We start from the raw sequence: 19,896 nt of genomic DNA on the forward strand, positions 1-19,896 counted from the left end.
AGTTTTTTTTTTCCCAGAGAGGCGCTGCGTGAACCCCCCTACCCACTGCCTATCTCGGCTCCGGGGCCTCCTTGCCCCCAGGGCCTGGCCATGTGACCTGGGGCACCCAGTCACAATGTTGGGGACCATAGAGGGAGCCTGCTGAGTCCCCGCCTTCAGTGGGGGCTAGCATTGCTGTCACAGAGAGGGAGCTGCTAAACATGCAGCTCCCTCCCTGTGAGTGCAGTTTCCTCTGTCTCCCTGCCTGCATGGCCGCGGGCAGGGAGACAGAGGAAACCTCTGCTCGCAGTGAGGGAGAGCTGTTTAACAGCTCTCGCTGCAAGGAGAGTGTTTGCTATGGTTTGGCAGTAGTTGTCAAAGCTGCAGCCAAGCCACAGTAAACAGCTATGTCCCGGGGGAAGGCGTCCTGGGACATAGCAGGAGCTGGCCCTGGGAGATGGCGGTGTGCAGGACCATCAGTGGCTCCTCAAGGGGGGCTGAGCGGCCCCCCTCCTACTCACATAGCCCAGGGGAGGTTGGGGTCCCTAGGACTGCTGGGGTCTGAAACAGACCTCCATTTCTTTTTTTAACATTTGCCGGCGAGGTGGTTACAGGGAGGAGGGGGGAGCAAGGCCCCCACTCATAATTACAGGAATGCCCGGGGGAAGGTGATGGTCTCAGGGGCTGCGAGGGGCCTCCGCATTAAATTTAAGAAATGCCCTAATGAGGTGGCGGTCCCCAGGGCTGTGGGGGGAGGGGCTGCACAACCATCCTGCATACAATTTAAGAAATGCCCTGGGGAGGTGGTGGTCCCTGGGACTGCAGGGGCGGGGGGTCCGCGCACCCCCCTGCATACAATTTGAGGAATGCCCTGGGGAGGTGGTATTCACCGGGTTTGCAGGGGGAGCCAAGCAGCCTTCTGCACATATTTTGAGAAATGTCCCTGGGTGGTGGTGGTCTCTGGGGCTGCTGAGGGGACCGGTGAGCCTCCCACATTACAACTGTTTGAAGCCCCGGAGAGGTGGTGGTCCCCAGGTCTGTTTTATTTTTTTAAACCCCTGGGGAGATGGTGGTCCCAGGGGGTGTGGGGAGACCGGAGGGCCCCCCGAATTAAACAAGTTAATGCCCCCAGGACCTAGTCCACCAGGGGTCCTCACAGAAACAAGTGTGGGAGCCCGCTTGTTTTTATTTTAATTTTTTGCCATGAATTCGCAAATTTTGGGAATTCGCAGTAACTTTTTTTTTTTTTTTTTTTTTTAATGCTTTTTCAGTCCTTAGGTGGTCTAGGACCCGAGCACCAGAGCTAAGGGAGCAGAGTGGCTCAACCCTGGCCCCTTGTTTGAGTTTTGTTGACTTTTTTTTGTGGGACTCGGCTGATGCCAATTCCCAACATGGCTGCCCACACTTCTTGGTTTGAAGTGTTGAAAGCCAATCAGAGCTGTGCATTTGCCATGCACAAGCTCTCAATCTTCACAAAGTTGTTGCAGACAGTTTTATACAAATGTGTTCTCCCTTTAATAGCTCAAAAACTACTGAACAGATTTACACCAAAGAAGTGAAAGCACAATCTGTGTACTGAAAGATAGCTTTCTGCCAAATTTGGTGTAATTCCATCCAGTGGTTCGGGCTGTAGCCTTTTTCAAAGGTCCTATTGGAATTAACATGGGAAACTTTTTCTAAACCCCCCCCATTTCACTGGCCCCCAGACGGATCACCCCAAAACCTTCCAAGCGCAACAAGAATCACTGAGGCACTTTTTTGGAAAAGTTAGTGAAGATTCGTCAAACGGTGCCAAAGATATAGGCAAGTCAAAAAATGCCTTTTCTATGGATGCATGATCCTAACTACACATATATATATATATATATATATATATATATATATATATAGTTAGGACCTAATTCCCATAGACAAAGCGTTTTCTGTTTTGCCGATAACTTTGGTGCCATTTGACGAATCTTCACTAACTTTTCTAAACTAGTATGGTAATCACTTTAGCTACTGAGTGAAAAGTTTTGGAATGATTCATTAAGCAGGGTCCGAGAAAAAAAGGTGGTCACAAAAAGCATTTTCCCCATGCGATTTCTCCTAGGGATTTTAGACACAACTATAGCCCGAACCGCTTAACGGAATTACACCAAATTCGGCAGAAAGCTAGATCTTGGACCATAAAAAATACTTGTTGTAATTTGGTGTAAATCTGTTCAATAGTTTTGGAGTTATTAAAGAAAAAACCAAACTCTACATCTAGAGATGTGGAGGCTCCACAGATCTCAGTAATTTCGAAATGAGAGCTGAGTGACTGCCATGAGTTCAACCAGGAAGTGTTGCCTGCCATCTTGGGACTCAGACTCAAAAAACAGAAGGGGGCTGGGTAGGAATAACCTGACCCAATAGGTCTGGTAGTGGGGTCCCACAAGGACCATGGCAGGGCCCAAAAATGTATTTTTTATTTTAATTGTTGCCGCACATACACAGAGAATCCACAAATCCACTGTAAATTATTTAAAAAAACAAGCACCTTCTCCCATGCTTGTTTTTTATTTAGCCCCCCTGGGTAGGTCAAGCCCTGGGGGAATAATGTTTTGCAATATAGGGAAGGAGGGTGCTTGTTGCCCCGTTCCCCGGGCCCAATTTGACCTGGGGACCCCATCTCTCAGGACCAGGCCGAATGTAAGAATGGGGCGCAGCCCCCCTCCCAGGCCGATATCAGCCTCAGGGACCTCAGTCCCCAGCCAATATGCATAATATGGGGGTCTGTGCGGCCCCCTCTCAAGCCAGTTCCGGCCCCCCTCCTCTGGTTGCATTTGGCCCAGGGGAACCTATTTTGGGAGTACCGGCAGCGGAATTCAAAGAAGGGGGGGTGGGCAGGTCCCCCTCTTAGAGCCAGTAATGGTACTGGGGACCCCATCCCCCACGACCGGGCTCCTGCTATGTCCTGGGGTGCCTACCCGTGGGACATAGCAGTTTCCCTGCCCACACTAATGCAGGCAGGGAAACTCTTCCTTGCTCTCACTTTACAGGAGCAATTTAAAGCTCTCGCCAAGCAAGAGAAAACAGTAAGTTCAATCCCAGCAGGCAGAAGGAAAAATGCTCCTGCCCACTGGGAGCGGATTGTTCATCATCTTCCCTGCCGGCTGTGAAGTGGGCTGGTAAACAGATGAAAAATTTGCTCTTGCATGCAGGGAGAAGCAGTTTTTTCTGTTCCCTGAGTGTAAGAGCAATGCTGGCTCCTGCTGGAGGCAGGGAGCTGGAAGGGACCGTGTGGCATTGGGGCTTTCCCCCTTAGCCCTCATCCAAAAGATACTGGGTGCCCTGGGTGGGGCCAGGGTGTACCCACCATTGACTGGCTGGTCCCTAGGAGATGGAGACCATGGGGCCGAAACTGGCCCAGGGAGGGGGCTGCATGGCTCCCCTCCCCTTGAAGTAGTTGGCCAGACCCTGGGGGATGCGGTCCCAGGGACAAATATCAGCCTGGGGAGAGGGGCTGCGTGTCCTCCTCCCAAATTATAAATATAGAAAGCCCTGGGGGATGGGGTCTCGGGCTGTAATTGGGCTGTAGAGGGGGGCTGTGTGCCCCCCGCCTGGGTTATAATGCATGTGGGGGGTGCCAAGCACAGCTAAAGGCCATGCATGGGGGTTAGGTGCCTGTGGAGGGTTGGTTGCAGGGCCTGGCTGAAGGCCGGGACCTGCAGCAGACCCCCCCGCCGCGTATGACTGAAGGCTGTGTGTGCCGCTGGGTTTGGTGGTTGCACAGCATTACTCTTTTATTCTCCTGAGTTTCTAACACTTTTGCGCAGCAAATCCAAAGTTGTCCAAGTCTTCACTTATAGCTAGAAATCGAAGAGTGCATTTCTTGCTCTGTTAATTACGTGAGGCACTTAATGTTAGGAGTCAATGAGTGCCTATGTTACTGTGTTAGTTTATGTGAAACACTCATTGCTCCTTATAAGGTTACAGTGATGTGTTCCTCCTTCCATTTGTAATGTGCCTCTTTTCTATGTGAAATATTGACCGAGGCCATCACTGATGTGCTTAGTCAGATCATGAAAGCATTTTTTGAGCCACAGCTATAATATAGCTTTTCCCTGGGCCTGTGCTTTTTTTTGGTGACCTGTCCTGTTTGATTCCAATGAAGTACCCGGTTAATGACCTATTTTGTTTCCTTCAAAATGATGTGGTTTTGATGGCAAAAATTAACTGTGAGCTGTTACAACTGGGGAAAAAGTGACAGAAGTTACATTGGAAAAATTAAAATGATTCTGTAGATCTTTTACAACAGGTCTTTCAGTGCCCAAAAAGTGTTGTTTGGAAATCCCTCTTTTGTAACCTTTCTATATGGAACGAAGGCAGAGAAAACATCAGTCTCTTTCTAATGCTAACAAAACCCAGGGTCCGTGATTAAGCGCTGAGATAACAGCATTGCCAGTGTAACAATGTTGCTTTTTTACACTCTCATCTGGCACTAAGAGTTTACCATGTATTTTTATCTTCTTGTAAATAATTACACCTTGCTGTTTGTTGGTCTTAATACCACTGCGGTTACAGAACAGTAATTTACTTAGCCCTAATCTCTATTTATCTGATTGACTCTGACTAGTAGTGGTAAAGTCACCCATTGACACCGACACACTGAGGCCCTCATTATGAGTCTGGCGGTCTTAGGACTGCCAGACTCGCGGTGGTGGTCTGACAGCCACATTATGACCATTGCAAAAGCGCCATGGTCCGACAGCGGTCTTAATCCGCCAGTGCAGTGTAGCGCTTCCCTGGGGATTACGACTCTTGTGTCTGCCAGTTTTTGCATGGCAGTTCCATTTGGCATAGGCAGTGCAGGGGCCCCTATGGGCAGCCCCATCACGCTTTTCACTGCCTGAATTACAGGCAGTGAAAAGCACGATGGGTGCGCTTGCACCTGACCAACTGTGACATTGCCACCGGCTCGATTATGAGCCGGCGTCAATGTTGTGGGTAGTTTACTGCTGGCCCAGCGGGAAACTCATAACAGGGCCAGCGGGCGGAAGACCGAACTGGTGGTCTTGCGACCTAACGAGTTTGGCGGGCGGCCTCTGGCATCTGCCAAACGCGTAATGAGGCCCTGAAAGCGCTTCAAGTTTTAATGTCACTTTACTTTCCATTCTATTTGCCAGTTCCTTCCTAGGATTGTTTAGTGTTCGATGTCCGTGAGCTTGTTGGTTGCTGTCTGTTGGAACTCATCTTTTGCATTGGAATATGCTAGTGCCTTGACGCACCCCGTGCTACTGTGCTTTATTTTTCTCTTTGCAGTTAGGTTTTTGACAGTTATGCAGCGCAAACCTAGTTAGGAAGCAACAGAGTTGTGTACATTACTGGGGTGTTGGAAGACAAAACAAGATATATTGTACATAAAATGGGGATTACATAAAAACATGTAAAAATTTTGGGCACAGGGAGATTTAGGGGGTCATTCCTAGATTGGCGGGTGGCGGTCGCCGCCCGCCAAGCGGGAACCGCCAGAAGACCGTACCGCGGTCAAAAGACAGCGGAGGTCATTCTGAGTTTCCCGCTGGGCTGGCGGGCGACCGCCAGAAGGCCGCCTGCCCGCCCAGTGGGAAACCCCCTTCCACGAGGATGCCGGCTCCGAATGGAGCCGGCGGAGTGGAAGGGGTGCGACGGGTGCAGTTGCACCCGTCGCGATTTTCAGTGTCTGCCACGCAGACACTGAAAATCTATGTGGGGCCCTGTTAGGGGGCCCCAGCAGTGCCCATGCCAGTGGAGGATTCCCTGGGGCAGCGGGAAGCCGGCGGGAAACCGCCGGCTTCCCTTTTCTGACCGCAGCTTTACCGCCGCGGTCAGAATGCCCCCGGAAGCACCGCCAGCCTGTTGGCGGTGCTTCCTCCGTCACCTACCCTGGCGGTCATAGACCGCCAGGGTAGGAATGACCCCCTTAGTGATTTGTCCATAATCTCTCAATGTTGATTCCAGCCTTGGTCCCCAGGTTTCAAAGTCACTAGCTTTAGACACACCACCACGCAGCCCTACATTCTGTAGCTTTTATATATCACGGGGTCCGATTCACAAAGGTAAACTTAGAAGTTTGGTCTAAACTTAGACCAAGGGCCTGATTATGAGGCTGGCGGTCATCAGACTTTCAGCTTAGCGATGCAGTCAGACCGCCACATTAAGACCCTGGCGGTCAGACCGTCAGTGTTCTGCCAGCACTGCCAAGATCCCTGATCCCGAGATCGTAATTCGCTAGAGCAGCGCTTCATGCAGCACTGCCCTGCAGATTACGGCCATGTTCTCCGCCAGCCTTTTCATAGCACCATGAAAAGGCTGGTGGAGAACAGGTGCAGGGCGACCCCTGCCCAGCACTGTTGCAATGTTCACTGTCCTTCTTGCAGACAGTAAACATTGCGAGGGTGCTGGTGCACCCTACGCTACAGCATTGCCGCTGGCTCAATTATGAGCCGGAGTCAATGCTGTAACTTGTTTCCTGCTAGGACGGTGGGCAGAAACCTCGGTTTCTGCCCTCCGACCTACCAAGAAACTCCTAATAGGTCTGGCAGGGTGGTCATGACAAAGGCAGAGGCAACCCTGTCAGGAGTTTGGCGGACTGGAAAAGCCCACCCACTAAACTCGAAATGAGCCCCTAACTGTCTACGTTTACGACTTTGGGCATTCACAAAGGGTATTTATGAATAGTATCTTTAGGTTCTCACTCGGAGTGCATCTCCGCCCTGAGTATGGACCTAAAGATACTACTCGTAAATGCCCTGTGTGAATTCCCAAAGTAGTAAACTTAGATGTTTGGTCTAAGTTTAGACAAAACGCTAAGTTTACCTTTGTGTATCAGGCCCCATATATATGCCTGTCTCTGGGCCCTAATTCTGTCGTACGAGGAGGGAACCTGCACATTCTGTTTTAACCCAGTAAACCAATGCCCTTGGTTAGTTGTTCTAAGTTACCTTGGATAGAGCTTTGGCAACGAAAAGTAGACTACTTTCAAAGCAAAGAGACTGAGGCACAGGAATAGCCCGATCAATAGAGAGAAAACATACCTGGACGAGTAGAGACAGTGGGACACCATAAGCAAGGGTCAAGACCAAAAACAGAGGTATTACCTAGCCATTAGAGAGTCTTCTGTTTTGTTTGTGACCTTTCTGTAGCCTCCGACACTGTGGTACACTAATGAGTCACAAGGAAGGTTCTTGGGTCGTACACAGACCCATGTCTCTCCATTTCTCTGGTCCTCATATTTGCACACTGGTCTTCCTGGGATTTCCATGTTGCACTCAGTTGTCTCCTCTGTCCCATTCCTTTGGAAGTGTCCTTGAAAGTAAACTTTATCTGGTCGAAGGTCCCTTGCTTTCTTCATGATCTGGACAACCTCACTGGAATGCACAAGACGGATGGAAATTTGTACTTCCCCAACCCACAGCAGCAAGAAGGATATTGTGTATGTTCCATTTTGGTGGTCAGTCACCAAACCTGTCACTCCAGCCTTTAGCTTTGGGGTATGGAGCTTAGCCCTGAAAAAGTCTCCACCATAAGTCTTGGGTCGCTTCCAGTGGTCTTGGGTGGTGAGGACCACCTCCAGATAATCCCCAACAGAATATTTGGCCTTTGGGTGCAGAATGTGGCACTCAAAGTTAAGCGGACTTGTCGATGAGTTTAAGCTTACGATTCCATGTGGGTCCGGCCACCTTAACAACTCCTTTAGTTCCCTCAGTTCCTCATCTTCAAGGGATGGACTTGAGACCAGGAACGGAGATGAGAGAGTGGTAACAGTCCTTGAATGGGGACAAAAAGTCTTTGGTGTCCACACCTTTCTCCCCATTTTCATAGTTATCTGTAAGGAAAATAATAAAAGTTCAGAGGAAACCAGAAACGTCCTGCAGTCACAATGAAAGCATCAACAAATCATGCTTTTTCACAATAACATCGTGGTAAGGAGACTAGTGGTGGTATTGTAAGTTAGGGTGCCGTACTTAACTTGCTTAACAAGGACCTCATGGAGGAGGCAGCAGAAGAGTTGAAGCCTGGCTTCATAGCTCACATCTGGTTCATTGGCACAGAACTTATTTTGAACCCTACCTGAAGACACAAGGTGGCACAGTTCTTCCAAGTTCTTCCAGTTCGTCCTTGTCTACACACACCTCTGCAATGCAAGCCTACTAGGAAATCTCTAGAACATAACCTTACTGAATTTAAAGTGAACAGTGGGTAGGAAGCTGACTGTATTACTAAATAACAAATTAGATGGACTTGGCTGAGAACTCTCGCTCTATGGTAGAACTCTAGAGACAGGCAGATGTCAGAGAAAAGGATGAGGTAAACAAAGAAGGGGGTCCAATTTGGCTCAAATGAAAAAAGCTTCACCAATGAACCTGTCCAGAACACCTTGGAAACAACAGATAGTACCATAAACGCGGCAGTCCAAATTAGCTCAGTAGAAACCCCAGAACCCCTTGAAAATGAAGGATAATACTGAAAATGCTGTGAAACTAATGAAGTGAACTGTGGCAGTTCCAGTCTGAACCTAAAGTTTATAGTGGATGGTAATACTTACCACAGAAAGGGATCATACCCAGGTGATCCTTCTTGCATTGATGAGTCAAAATAAGAACACTTCGAGGAGTAACGATAGGCGGTGAGCAAAGGTTTTGGTTGAGGGCAACGATTTGCCAGGAAAATGCCAAGTTACCATACCAGGTTCCTCACTACATGGCTGGTGGTCTTCAGACCGCCAGCCCCGCGTTGAAGGTCAGGACTGCCGCTGCTGTGGCGGTACGACTGCCACATAAAGAAAGACCCTGACGGTCAGACCACCAGGGTTCTGCCAGCACCGCCGGGATTGGTGATCCTGACGGCTTGGCACTGGCAGAGATCGTAAACTGCCAGAGCAGCTCTGCCTGCAGCTTTGCCCTGTGGATTATGACCTCGTTCTCCATCAGCCTTTTCATGTCACTTTCACCGCCATGAAAAGGCTGGCGGAGAATAGGTGCAGCGGACCACAGGGTGGCCCCTACGCTGCCCATGCACTAGGCATGGGTAGTACAGGGGTCACCCTGCCCAGCACCCACGCAATGCAGCAGACAGTGAACATTGCTAGGATTCTGGTGCACCCTGTGGGCTACAGCATTGCAGCCGATTCGATTACGAGCCAGAGACAATGCCGTAGCCTGTTTCCCCCTAAGCGGCAGGGGGAAACCTCAGTTTCCGCCCGCTGGCTTAGCAGGAAACTCCTAATGGGTGTGGGGAGGTGGTCGCCACTACGGCGGCAGCCACACTTCAGGAAGTTTGGCAGACATGCTTCCCATCCACCAAACTCATAATGAGGGCCCAAGTATGCAAAACACCATTAAGGGGCATGCATCTAAATCCTGTGCACTTTCTAAATCTTAAATTAGGTATGTTACATGTATAGTTATATCAGAGACCATAGAGAGGGGATGCATGAAGGAGAGGAGTCCCTGGAATCCTTCATATCATCGCACTGTATTCATTTTATAGCACTTAAGGGGTATAGGTCGGTAGAGCACACAGGATACCAACCCAGTGTCAGCCACTGGATCATCTCAGAGAAATTCACAGAGAAATCAGTGAAAACACTGGCCGAAGCTCATGAACAAGAGTAGCTTAGACAACAACCTCAAATTGTCCTTGAACTCTGCCTTCGGAATAGGGTATAATGAACTGTTAACAACCTCTACAATTACGTATTCTTAGTACATACTAAAAAGGGGTTCAAAACTTGCTAACAACAAATACTGTGACTCTAGCTCAAGCTCATTACCCAGAAAGCACCATCCTCATGTAATGCTTCGGTAGTTTGTGGGCTATAGTTCAGCAAGTTTCATGTCTCTATTTAGTAAGCTGGCATTACACCTGCACTTTAGCCAGAGTGTTAGAAAACCTAATATTGAGTCATATTTTGCGTACAATAGCAAAAACCATATCAACCCAATGGGTCCTATTATGAGTCTGAGAGACGGGAAAGCCTGTCTACTAAACACCTGACAGGGTGGCCGCCATCTATGCGGCAATGACCCCGCCAGAGTTATTAAAAGTCTCCTGCTAGGTCGGCTGGTGGAAACCTGAGTTTTCGCCCGCTGTCCTAGCGGGAAACAGGCTACATCATTGTCTCCGGTTTGTAATTGAGCTGGGCGCAATGCTGTAGACTGCAGGATGCACCAGCACCCTCACAATGTTCACTGTCTGCAAAACAGAGGGGGCCCTGCACTGCCCATGCCAAGTGCATGGGCAGTGCAGTGGCATCTCTGGGGTCCCCTGCACCCATTCTTTGACAGCTTATTCATGGCGGTTGCACTGCCATGAAACTGCTGGCGGAGAACAAGGTGGTAATCCCTTAGGCAGCGCTGCCCTGGTGGTTTAGGACCTCCACCATTCGCCAAACTGCTGGGATCTGAGATCCTGGCGGTTCCCTGACGGTCCGACCAGGGTTGTCAGGAGTTTAATGCCAGGGTTATAATGTGGCTATAGACCATCACACTCAGCTATAGACCGCCACACTTGTAATCGGACCCAAAGTTTGTGTTTGAAGCTGTTCCAAAAGCCAGTGTTATAATGCGCTAGGCTTGAAGTTAAAGAGTTTATGGCAATAGCAACCCAATCTGAGAGAAGAAGGTGAAAGAGGGAGAAAAACAGCAAAAAAAAATCCAAAAAGACCCTTGGAGCACAACCTGTATCCAAAGAACTGGGACAAGGGGAATTGAACTGGCATGACTAAAATATTTTTTCTGCTGTTTTACTTCTGAGCCCGATTTCCAGATTTTAGAGTTCTGGTTAGCTTGTTGGTGCTCGCGGAGAGGTTTGAAGGAGTAGGGTAGAGTCCTCCCACATCCTTTCCCCTCAGCTGCTCAGTCAACAAAATATCGGCATGGGGTAAGGAGAGGCGCTTGAAGCAGTAATCACTGCTCCCTTTTCCCTACTCACCTTTCCAGCAAATCCTGACTGGGGGACTTGGTAGGGGATAAGGAATTACCTAACACATCATCCCATATGTAGCTGATGAGACCTACTGAATGTGGATCCCTGGCGCTCTATCAACTACATTGTGGGGGTTTTTTGCAAGCAGGGAACTTGCGCAAAGCATGCTAACATATTATTTGTAAATGTGAGAATGCAGCTGAGAAATAATTACACAGGAGAAGTGTGATCAGGCACACTGTGGAACACAAAAGTGAGGAAGATCATCATAGTGGAGAGAGGTCAGAGGGGGAACAGCACAAGAACATGAGTGATAGCAGTGACACAGGAGTAACAGGTTATTGGCAGCTGTTAGCTACCAAAACACCCCAAAAGGATACCGTTCTATAATTTCTTGCGACACCGTTTTGAAATATGTCTAAATGCACATAGTAAGGAAGGAGAAGGGTAATATCCCTGCTAACAATCTAATTGTCCATTCTGTCTCTCTTTTGACTCCTTAGTTCAGCATACAAAACATGCAAGTGACTGCACAATATCAGATTGTTCTGGCTGTTGTAGATTCCTACCCTATACCCGAATGTCTTCAATCTCATGACTTAGCTTATTTTTTTATCAGATATTATTCTCTACTGAGTACCATTTATTTATACCTGCTAACCTTTAGTCAGTCCCTTTCCACCTCTTACATAACTATTATTCATTTACCCTCAGTGTTTATCTACTTTTCATTAACCACCTTGTACCTTCATTAATATGTGGTTTACCTGGATCTCTTATGCTGCAACCTTTCCAGTTCCTATACACTCATGGCAAAAAACAATGGCATGATATTCAAGCCAAATCTTGATTCAAATGAATACCAATAAAACAAATCCCAATCGTTAGGGTCTCAGCTCTCCTGTACTTGACCTTCTTTGTATTCACAGATTTGCCTTGCATCTCCCTCACTGGGTAATTTATCATCCTAGTAACCCCATTGGGACTGGAATGTCCACTGCATTGTGATATAGAATGTATCCCTGTCCGGCGTGTCCGACTGCTGCTGACTCTGATATCCTGACTTCTGGCCTAATCTAGCATGTGCGCAGAGGAGTGTTTGTACAAAATATAGAATAAAAAATATTGTGATTAAAAAATATTGTCTGACGAATATTGGGATGTAAAAAATATTGTCAACAGGAATATTGAAGGTAAGAATATTGTTTTAAGTGTTTTTAATATTGTTGTGAAAAAATATTGTTAGAGGAAATGTATATAATAAAGTTTTTAAGTGTTATTTTATATATATTTTTTGTAGTGTGTTTTATTTTAATTCTTTGCTTATTTTTTGGTTAGTGTGTTTTGTAAATAAGTTTATTCATTTTTGTAAAATGTCAAATATATTTTTTCATAATGTTTTTAATGTGTATAATTAATGTTTACATTTTTATGTTATAAGTGCGGGATGTTGTGTTTTTAGGGGATAAGAGTGGTAAGATTTGGTGAGATTTGTAAAATGTGAACATTTTAATTTGACTGTGTGTTAAGTTTTTATAAATATGCATTTTATGTTTTAGATTTTGTAAATGGTGGTTTTCGTTTTTTAATATAAGAAAATAATTTTAAATATCTAATTTCAATTTTTTTTTTAAACATTTGCAAAATGAAATTAGAAATAAATGAATATTTGTGTATGTTTAATATAAATGTAATACATTTTTGAAAGTTACATTTTACATTACTAAAATTTAGCAAAGTAAATGTTCTGTTTAAAAAAAAAACATTTATTATGTTTGAATATGGAGTATGTATTGGCTATGTGTCCATTTTAGTGTCCAACACCTTCCCCAAAATGGTTTAGATTGTAGTGTGAATAGTAAATGTAACCCTTTTAGTGTCCAACACCTATCCCAAAATGGTTCTGTTTTTTTTTTTTTTTTTTTTTTTTAAGGACACGCAGCGGGTTACATGTTTGCAATAATAAAAAAAATAAAAAAACAAACAGAGAAAAAAGAAAAAAAAGGAAGCGTAAATACATCAATATTGTCGTACAGGTGAAGCAAACATTCTAAGCAAGTGTCAATGATAATAGTTTCTACTCTTAGGGATCTCATAAATTTACTTATTTAGTCGGCACATTCTCGGGGCCCAAGAGCCATACGGAGAAAGGTGCCCAAACTCTAGTGAATCTTTTACAGGCCGCTGCTCCTTTTAGTTCATACAGGCTATTCTCCAAGTGATACATAGATAAGAGTTGTGAAAACCATTGATTGAACCGTGGGGGATCAACATCACGCCACAGAGATGCTATGCAGTTGCGAAATACTGACATTGCCATGAACAGAAAGTATCTATCTCGACTATTGCAGACTGAATGATCAACTCCCAGTAAAACCATTTGAGGTGTCAGATAGATAGTCTGTTTCAAAATTTTCTTCAATATATCGGATATCCCGGTAATCAAACTTCCCAGTTTTACACATTGAAAGAACATATGACAGAGATCTGCTTTCGGGCAACCGCATCGTGGACACATAATTCCCGCCGTTTTGCCCCAGCTCGCAATCTTAGCAGGTGTATAATATAAATTGTACAATACCATAAAATGTTGAGCTTGCGGGCCAGCAGACACTAAAACAGTCCGTGCCATTTCCATAGACTCACAAACCTCTGTCTCTTTAGCTCCAACCCGTGCTTCCCATTTCTTAACCAGTGACGCCAGGTCATCTTGTATAGCATTTAAAAGCAATGGATACAGGTTTTTAATACCGCAGCTAGGGGGGTGTCGTGAGACTTCCATTAGCTTAATCTTGTCCGTGTGCCAACCTTGGGTCATACTAGTTAGTAAAAAGGCTCTAATCTGTAAAAAATTTAAAAAGTCTATTTTTCCAGCGCAAATTCCGCACTCAGTTCCTCAAATGATTTGAGGTGGCTGCCAGAGTGAAACAAGTCCCCGACTTTGTGAATACCCTGATTACTCCACCTCAAGCAATAGTGGTCTTTAAATATTGCTGGAAGCGTGGGGGTAATCCACAAGGGAGTGTAGTAGCAGATTCGTCCTATACCTATCTTACGCTTAACCTGAGTCCATGCCTTAAATGCAGCATAAATTACCTTAAATTTAACCTTTTTGTAGTAGCTGGGTTCCAGAATCCGCAGGAAGACTGCGTCTGCTTCTTTGCCCAGAATCAGGGTATATATCGAAGGGAGAGCATCTTGCCCGGGTCTATCCGTAACATAAAGTATCTGTGCATACTGAAGCACTGCTGCCAGATAATAAAGTTTAAAATTGGGAAGTGCCCACCCCCCTTGCTCTCTTGGGAGAGTCATATAATGGAAAGCCCGAACGCGGCTTTGTATAGGACCAAATGAAGCTATTAACCAATCCCTCTATTAATTTGAACCAGTCTTGCCCAATCTCTAGAGGGATTGTTCTAAAGAGATAGAGTACTTTGGGTAGAAACACCATTTTTATCACCTTACAGCGTCCCATGAGTGACAAGTGTAGATTGTTAATGCGAGCGAGATCTTTCCTAGTCTTTGTTAAAATTGGGCCCATGTTTATTTTCACCACTTCGTCAAGGTTTACTGTAAGTTTAACACCTAAATATTGTACCTGCGTCAGCACCCGCTCGTCCTTAAAATCTACTGATTCATTCACCAATATTTGGCATTTACTCTTGTTCAGCAAATAACCAGATCTTTTCCCAAACTGCAGGGCTTCCTGCTCTATTTCCAATATAGCAGTCCTGGGGTCCGTGGTCACCACCGCGATATCGTCTGCATATGCTAAAATCTTAGTATACCCTCCTTTCAATGAGACTGGCATGATCCGACCATTCCGGATCATTTTCCTGATCAAGGGGTCAATATATAGCGCAAAAAGCAGTGGTGAAGACGGGCACCCTTGTCGCGTGCCTCTCTGAATATTGATTGAGGACGACTTTAGCCCGCCAACTTGTATCGTAGCCGTTGGGTTTTGGTAGAGCTGTTGAATTGCCTTGACAAACCCGGGACCGATGTTGTTTTTATGCAGGACAGACCATAAAAAGGGCCAATGGACCCGATCGAAGGCTTTTTCCGCGTCTAACAAGATTACTGCCATAGGGAGCCTGGCTGTTGCACTAACATCAAGTAACGTAATAACTCGTCTTATATGATCTGCCGTGCTTTTCCCCGGGATGAAGCCATGCTGCCATGAAGATACTAAACCTGAGATTACCAAACTCAGGCGGCTAGCAAGTATTTTAGCGTAGATTTTGGCATCGCTGTTAATTAAAGAGATTGGGCGATATGAACCAGGCTGAGTGGGTTCCTTGTCCTTTTTCAAAAAAACTACTATCTTAGCCTCCCCCCAGGAGGCCGGTTGAGGAGCCCCTGCTTGTACTTCAATAAATAAGTTAAGTAGCTGTTTACATATCTCCACAAAAAAAACTTTATAGAATTCTAGTGGAATTAGATCCCCCCCCTGCCGCCTTCCCGCTTGCCAAGGCACGAGTTGCTATATCCAATGTCATAGGTGCTTCTAAAGCTGCCTTATCTTCCTCTCTTAACTGACCTGATATCTCATTGCCCGCAGCATCGATTCCTTCCCCTTCTTGGGGCTGTTCTTCCTGGGTATATAATTTTTGATAGAATTGTCTAAAGACTTCCATAATCCCAGGACCGTTGTGTACCATCCGCCCTTCTTCATTCAATAAGCTTTTAATGCTCCCAAATACCTGCTTTTGTCTTATTCTTAAGGCCAGCTGTTGGCCCACTTTCCCGCTATACTCAAAGCATTTCTGACGATATACTAAACATTTTGCCGCAGCCTTATCCATAAAAATCTTGGTGGCTTCTGCCTTAATGATATTCACCTCACACAGAATGTCTGAAATATCTACTCCACTGCGGATCACTTCCCCTAGTCGCTGCTCAGCTTTAACCAGCTTTGTCTGAACTAATTTTAGCTGATCCGTGCGTATTTTCTCCTTTCTTAACCCATAACTCAGGGTTTCTCCTCTGACAGCAGCTTTAAAAGTATCCCAAACTATCTGGCAAGAAGCAGAGCCCTGATTTATCTTAAAAAAATTCTGGGATCCATTCCTTCATTTTATGGATATACCCTGGATCAGCTAATAGTGTCCTATCAAATGTCCAAGATCTAGGCTGCGGGCCCTTTCTCCCAGTCTCAAAAGCCAAAACCAATGGGTTGTGGTCTGATATGATTCTAGGAAGTCTATTGACCCCTATTTGGTTTTGTAGAGAGGCTGTCACAAAAAAGTAGTCTAACCTGACTAATTTCTTATGCGGAGCAGAGAAAAGGTGGACCCTGAATCCTGCTGGCAACACAACTGCCAGACGTCGATCAAGCCATGATTAATGGCCAATGACTGAAGTGCCCTAAAAACTTTGTTTTTTCTACCCAGGTAGAGTGTTTGTTCCTGAATGGGTTCTTTACTATCTAAATGTATATTGAAATCTCCACACATTATGATAGGTGTTGCCCAAGTCGTAAGTTCTAAATTAAGCCAATCCAGTATCTCTGGATCATCTGTGTTAGATCCATAAATAGAACATAGAGTGAACCTTAGTCCCTTAACCGAGCATTCCAACAGAACCAGCCTGCCAAGATTATCAGCAAATTGTTTATGTATAACCAAAGTACTGATCCGAGTTAATATCGCTACCCCTCTAGTGGTTGTGTGTTGTCGTGTAAAAACCGCTAGCTTCCACCCATAAAACTCCATTAGCTGCTTTTGTGTACCTGGAATATGTGTTTCCTGCATACAAATAATATCGACATTCCATGACTTAAAAACCTCTCCTACAAACTGCCGCTTCTTGTTATTATTGAGCCCACAAACGTTCACTGTGGCAATACGTATTTCACTTTGCTGTCTCATTTTTATAGATGCTGGTCCTTCTAGTTCCCCTGTATGCCTCGTTCGACTTTGCTGCTTTCAAACCCTGACACCTTTTCCACTGATAAGAGCCATCCCCACTCCCCCTGCTGCGTGTCCCATTGTCCTTTTTGTCCCTGTGACCCCCCCCACCCTCCTCTAACCCACCCCCAACCCTTACCCCTACAAATGGAATCGCCAGGCTCCTGAGCCTGTAAGATGGTATTTGCCAGTCCTGTTAGCCCGCCCATACGTAAAACACCTTCACACACTTATGGCTTGCCAATCCATACACGCGGCCCCTCATCTTCACCCTCCCGATCAAAACCCTTAACCAATAAATGTTCAAAAAAAAAAAAAAAAATAGGCAAAAAAGAAGTACAAAAAAAAAATAGGGGAGTGAAGAGCGGAATGGAGGGGGAGTTTGACCACCCCAATCAGTATCACATACATTTACATATAAACAACTATTCACGGCAGTCCCTCCCCCCCCTTCTCCCGTACCCCCTGCACTTGACCGGTTTTCAGCTGCTGTACATATTCCCCTGCCTTAATTTCTGAAAAAAAAAATCTTGTAGTTGTTTTGTAGACAACTTTTAGACGCGCAGGGCTTAGCAAGTAGGCTTCCGCCCCCAACTCTTGAAATTGAGCAATCATCTGCCTGAGTCGCCACCGTCTTTCTACAGTGGCATGTGCGAAGTCTGGCCTACTAAAGAATGATACACCTTCCACCGTCACCTTTGAGTTGGGGCGAGCTTTTTCAAACACAGCCTGTCTCAGACAAAAATTACCAAAATACACTATAATAGCCCGTGGGTAACTCTGGTCTCTATTAGTAGCAGTCAAAGCTTGTTTTTTCTTCATTAACGGAAAACGGTGTGCTCTCTGAATCTCCTTTTCCCAATCCCACCCATTCAAGTCTGGGAATGCTTTCTTAAAAAGTGAAGCTATATAGGCCCTAGTATCCTGCCCCTCGAGGTCCTCTGCTATACCCAAAATCCTCAAGTTATTCCGCCGCTGACGGTTTTCAGCATCTTCCAGTTTCCATTGAATATCCGAGATCTGCTGCCCTTGTGTCGTCGTCTGTGCTGTTGCTGCTTTAACTTCAATTTCCAGCTCCTCCGTTCGAGTCTCCATGGTGGCGATGCGTACACCAATATCCTGGCAGGATTTTACCACTTTTTTAATAGATAGTTGTAGCTGTCTGCTTGCTGCTTTCATTTTCCTGCTCTCCCTCTGAGTCTGTTCATGATTCTGAACCATTGTCCTGTAAATAAGATCCAAAGAAGGAGGTTCTGCAAGGTCACCTGTGGTGGGGGGGCACCAGAGTACTACAGGCCAAATCCCTTTTCGAAAAGGCCTGTTGGGTGGCCGTATAATCCCACTGCATTTCACCATCCCCCTCTTGAGGCTTAATCGGGTCTCTCCTAAGCTTGGCCCCTGAACTGCTCCTGGCTTCAGTTTGCTCAACTGATTTTCTTCTGCATGTTAAGTAGTTCGATACCCAGATACTTGCAGCAGAGCTACTCTCAATATCTGAATCTGTTAAAGGAATTTCTTCGTCCAAATCTGAGTCTTTAGACTGATCGGAGAGAGAAAAAAAACTTTCTGCTGTATCGAATGGCCCCTGATCGGTGTTTGTTGGTTTCGCCTCTTTTCCCCTCTGGGCTGGAGCTGGGGGGGTAGTCTCATATATCGTTGAGGACTTGGCCATATCCTCAATTTGTTGCAAATTTAACTTGCAGCTTGATGGACTAGATTGTACTACACATTTCTCTGGAATGGATTCCTGGGACCTCTGATTTGACTCCTTAAGTTCCTGCTCAGATAGCTTCGCACACCCCATTGGGGGGAGGGCCACCCCCTCCCCGCTATTTCCTGGACTTGTACTGGCAGTCTCTTGACAGGGTGGCTCCCTCCCCCCTGCATCGAACATAGGAGTGAATGCTTCAGGAGATGTAAATGCAACAGATACATGCTCATCGTTGACTCCTAACACGTTTGATTGCGCATCACAAGCTGCCTTTTCCGTGGACCTTTGCTTAAGCCGCATCATGCTAGAAAACATTGTTGGAACAGAGTACCTTGCGTCTTTTTCCATGTCGGTTGTTTTATGCGGGCCCCCTTTCGCATGAAGATTGCTGTGCTCCTTTGATCCGGGGGCCGGTAGCTTTTTGTCCTTTCTGGTTCCTCCTGGGTCTTGGTTCTGCCGTGCCCGTAAGGAGCGAGGGGTCCTGATTATCTTCGGCGCCATCCGAGCGTCCCACACGCCCCAAACACCAACTAATATTGCCAGGAAGCGGCGGGAATCGCGCTTAGCCGAGAGGAACAAGAGCGCGGGTCTGGAGCGAGCGCCGCGCTCGCATATTCTTGCGGGGCCCTCCGGTGCCTGCCGTTGCGGCCCCGATCATGGCGGGGACCACCAGAAAGCCGAAAAGTGCCCGCAGCGGTCCGTGCTGCCGGCGCACAGCGTCCGCGGCATCCGCGGCCGCGGGTGAGTGAGAGCCGCGTGTAGTCTGGGGATGGGCTAGAGCGGTAGTGGCAATCAGCCGGGAAATCCGGCCACCATCTTGGATTCCCTTTCTCTCCCAAAATGGTTCTGATTGGACTGGGAATAGTAAATCTGACTCCATTCATGTCCAGCACCTTCAGTAAAATGGTTCAGATTGGAGTGGGAATAGTAAATGTAACCCTTTTAGTGTCCAAGACCTACCTGCAAATGGTTTAGACTGGAGTGACAATAGTAAATCTAAGCCCTTTAGTGTCCAATGCTTTTCCCAAAATGGTTAAGAATAGAGTTGAAATAGTAAATGTAACCGTTTAGTGTTGAACAACTTCCCAAAAATGGTTTACTTTGAAGTGGGAAAAATAAATGTAAGCCCTTTAGTGTCCAACATCTTCCACAAAATTGTTTACTTTTGAGTGAGAACAATAAATGTAACCCCTTCAGTGTCTAACACCTTCCCCAAAATGGTTTAAATTAAATTGGAGCAGGAATAGAAATGTAATCAATTTAGTGTCCAGAACCTGCCCCAAAATGGTTTAGCATGGAGTGGGACCAGTAAATCTAACCTTTGGTGCCCAACACCTCTGTTAGTAAGGTTTTGTATGGAGTAGG

At 46.2% G+C, this 19,896-nt stretch overlaps 1 protein-coding gene across 1 annotated transcript in view; it reads right to left on the reverse strand.

Moving 5' to 3' along the window:
* The window catches only part of LOC138267070 (NXPE family member 3-like), a 197,181-nt gene extending 178,149 nt beyond the window's left edge, over window positions 1–19,032 (reverse strand). The window contains exons 1-2 of the mRNA XM_069215918.1: window positions 18,754–19,032; window positions 7,083–7,810 (exon numbers count right to left, since the gene is read on the reverse strand). Coding sequence (XP_069072019.1) covers window positions 7,083–7,810; window positions 18,754–19,032 — 1,007 coding nt within the window. The remainder of the gene's footprint in view (window positions 1–7,082; window positions 7,811–18,753) is intronic.
* Window positions 19,033–19,896: the final 864 nt, after the last annotated feature.

Source organism: Pleurodeles waltl, chromosome 12 (assembly GCF_031143425.1).
Source record: "Pleurodeles waltl isolate 20211129_DDA chromosome 12, aPleWal1.hap1.20221129, whole genome shotgun sequence".
In the NCBI taxonomy this organism is placed as follows: Eukaryota; Metazoa; Chordata; class Amphibia; order Caudata; family Salamandridae; genus Pleurodeles; species Pleurodeles waltl.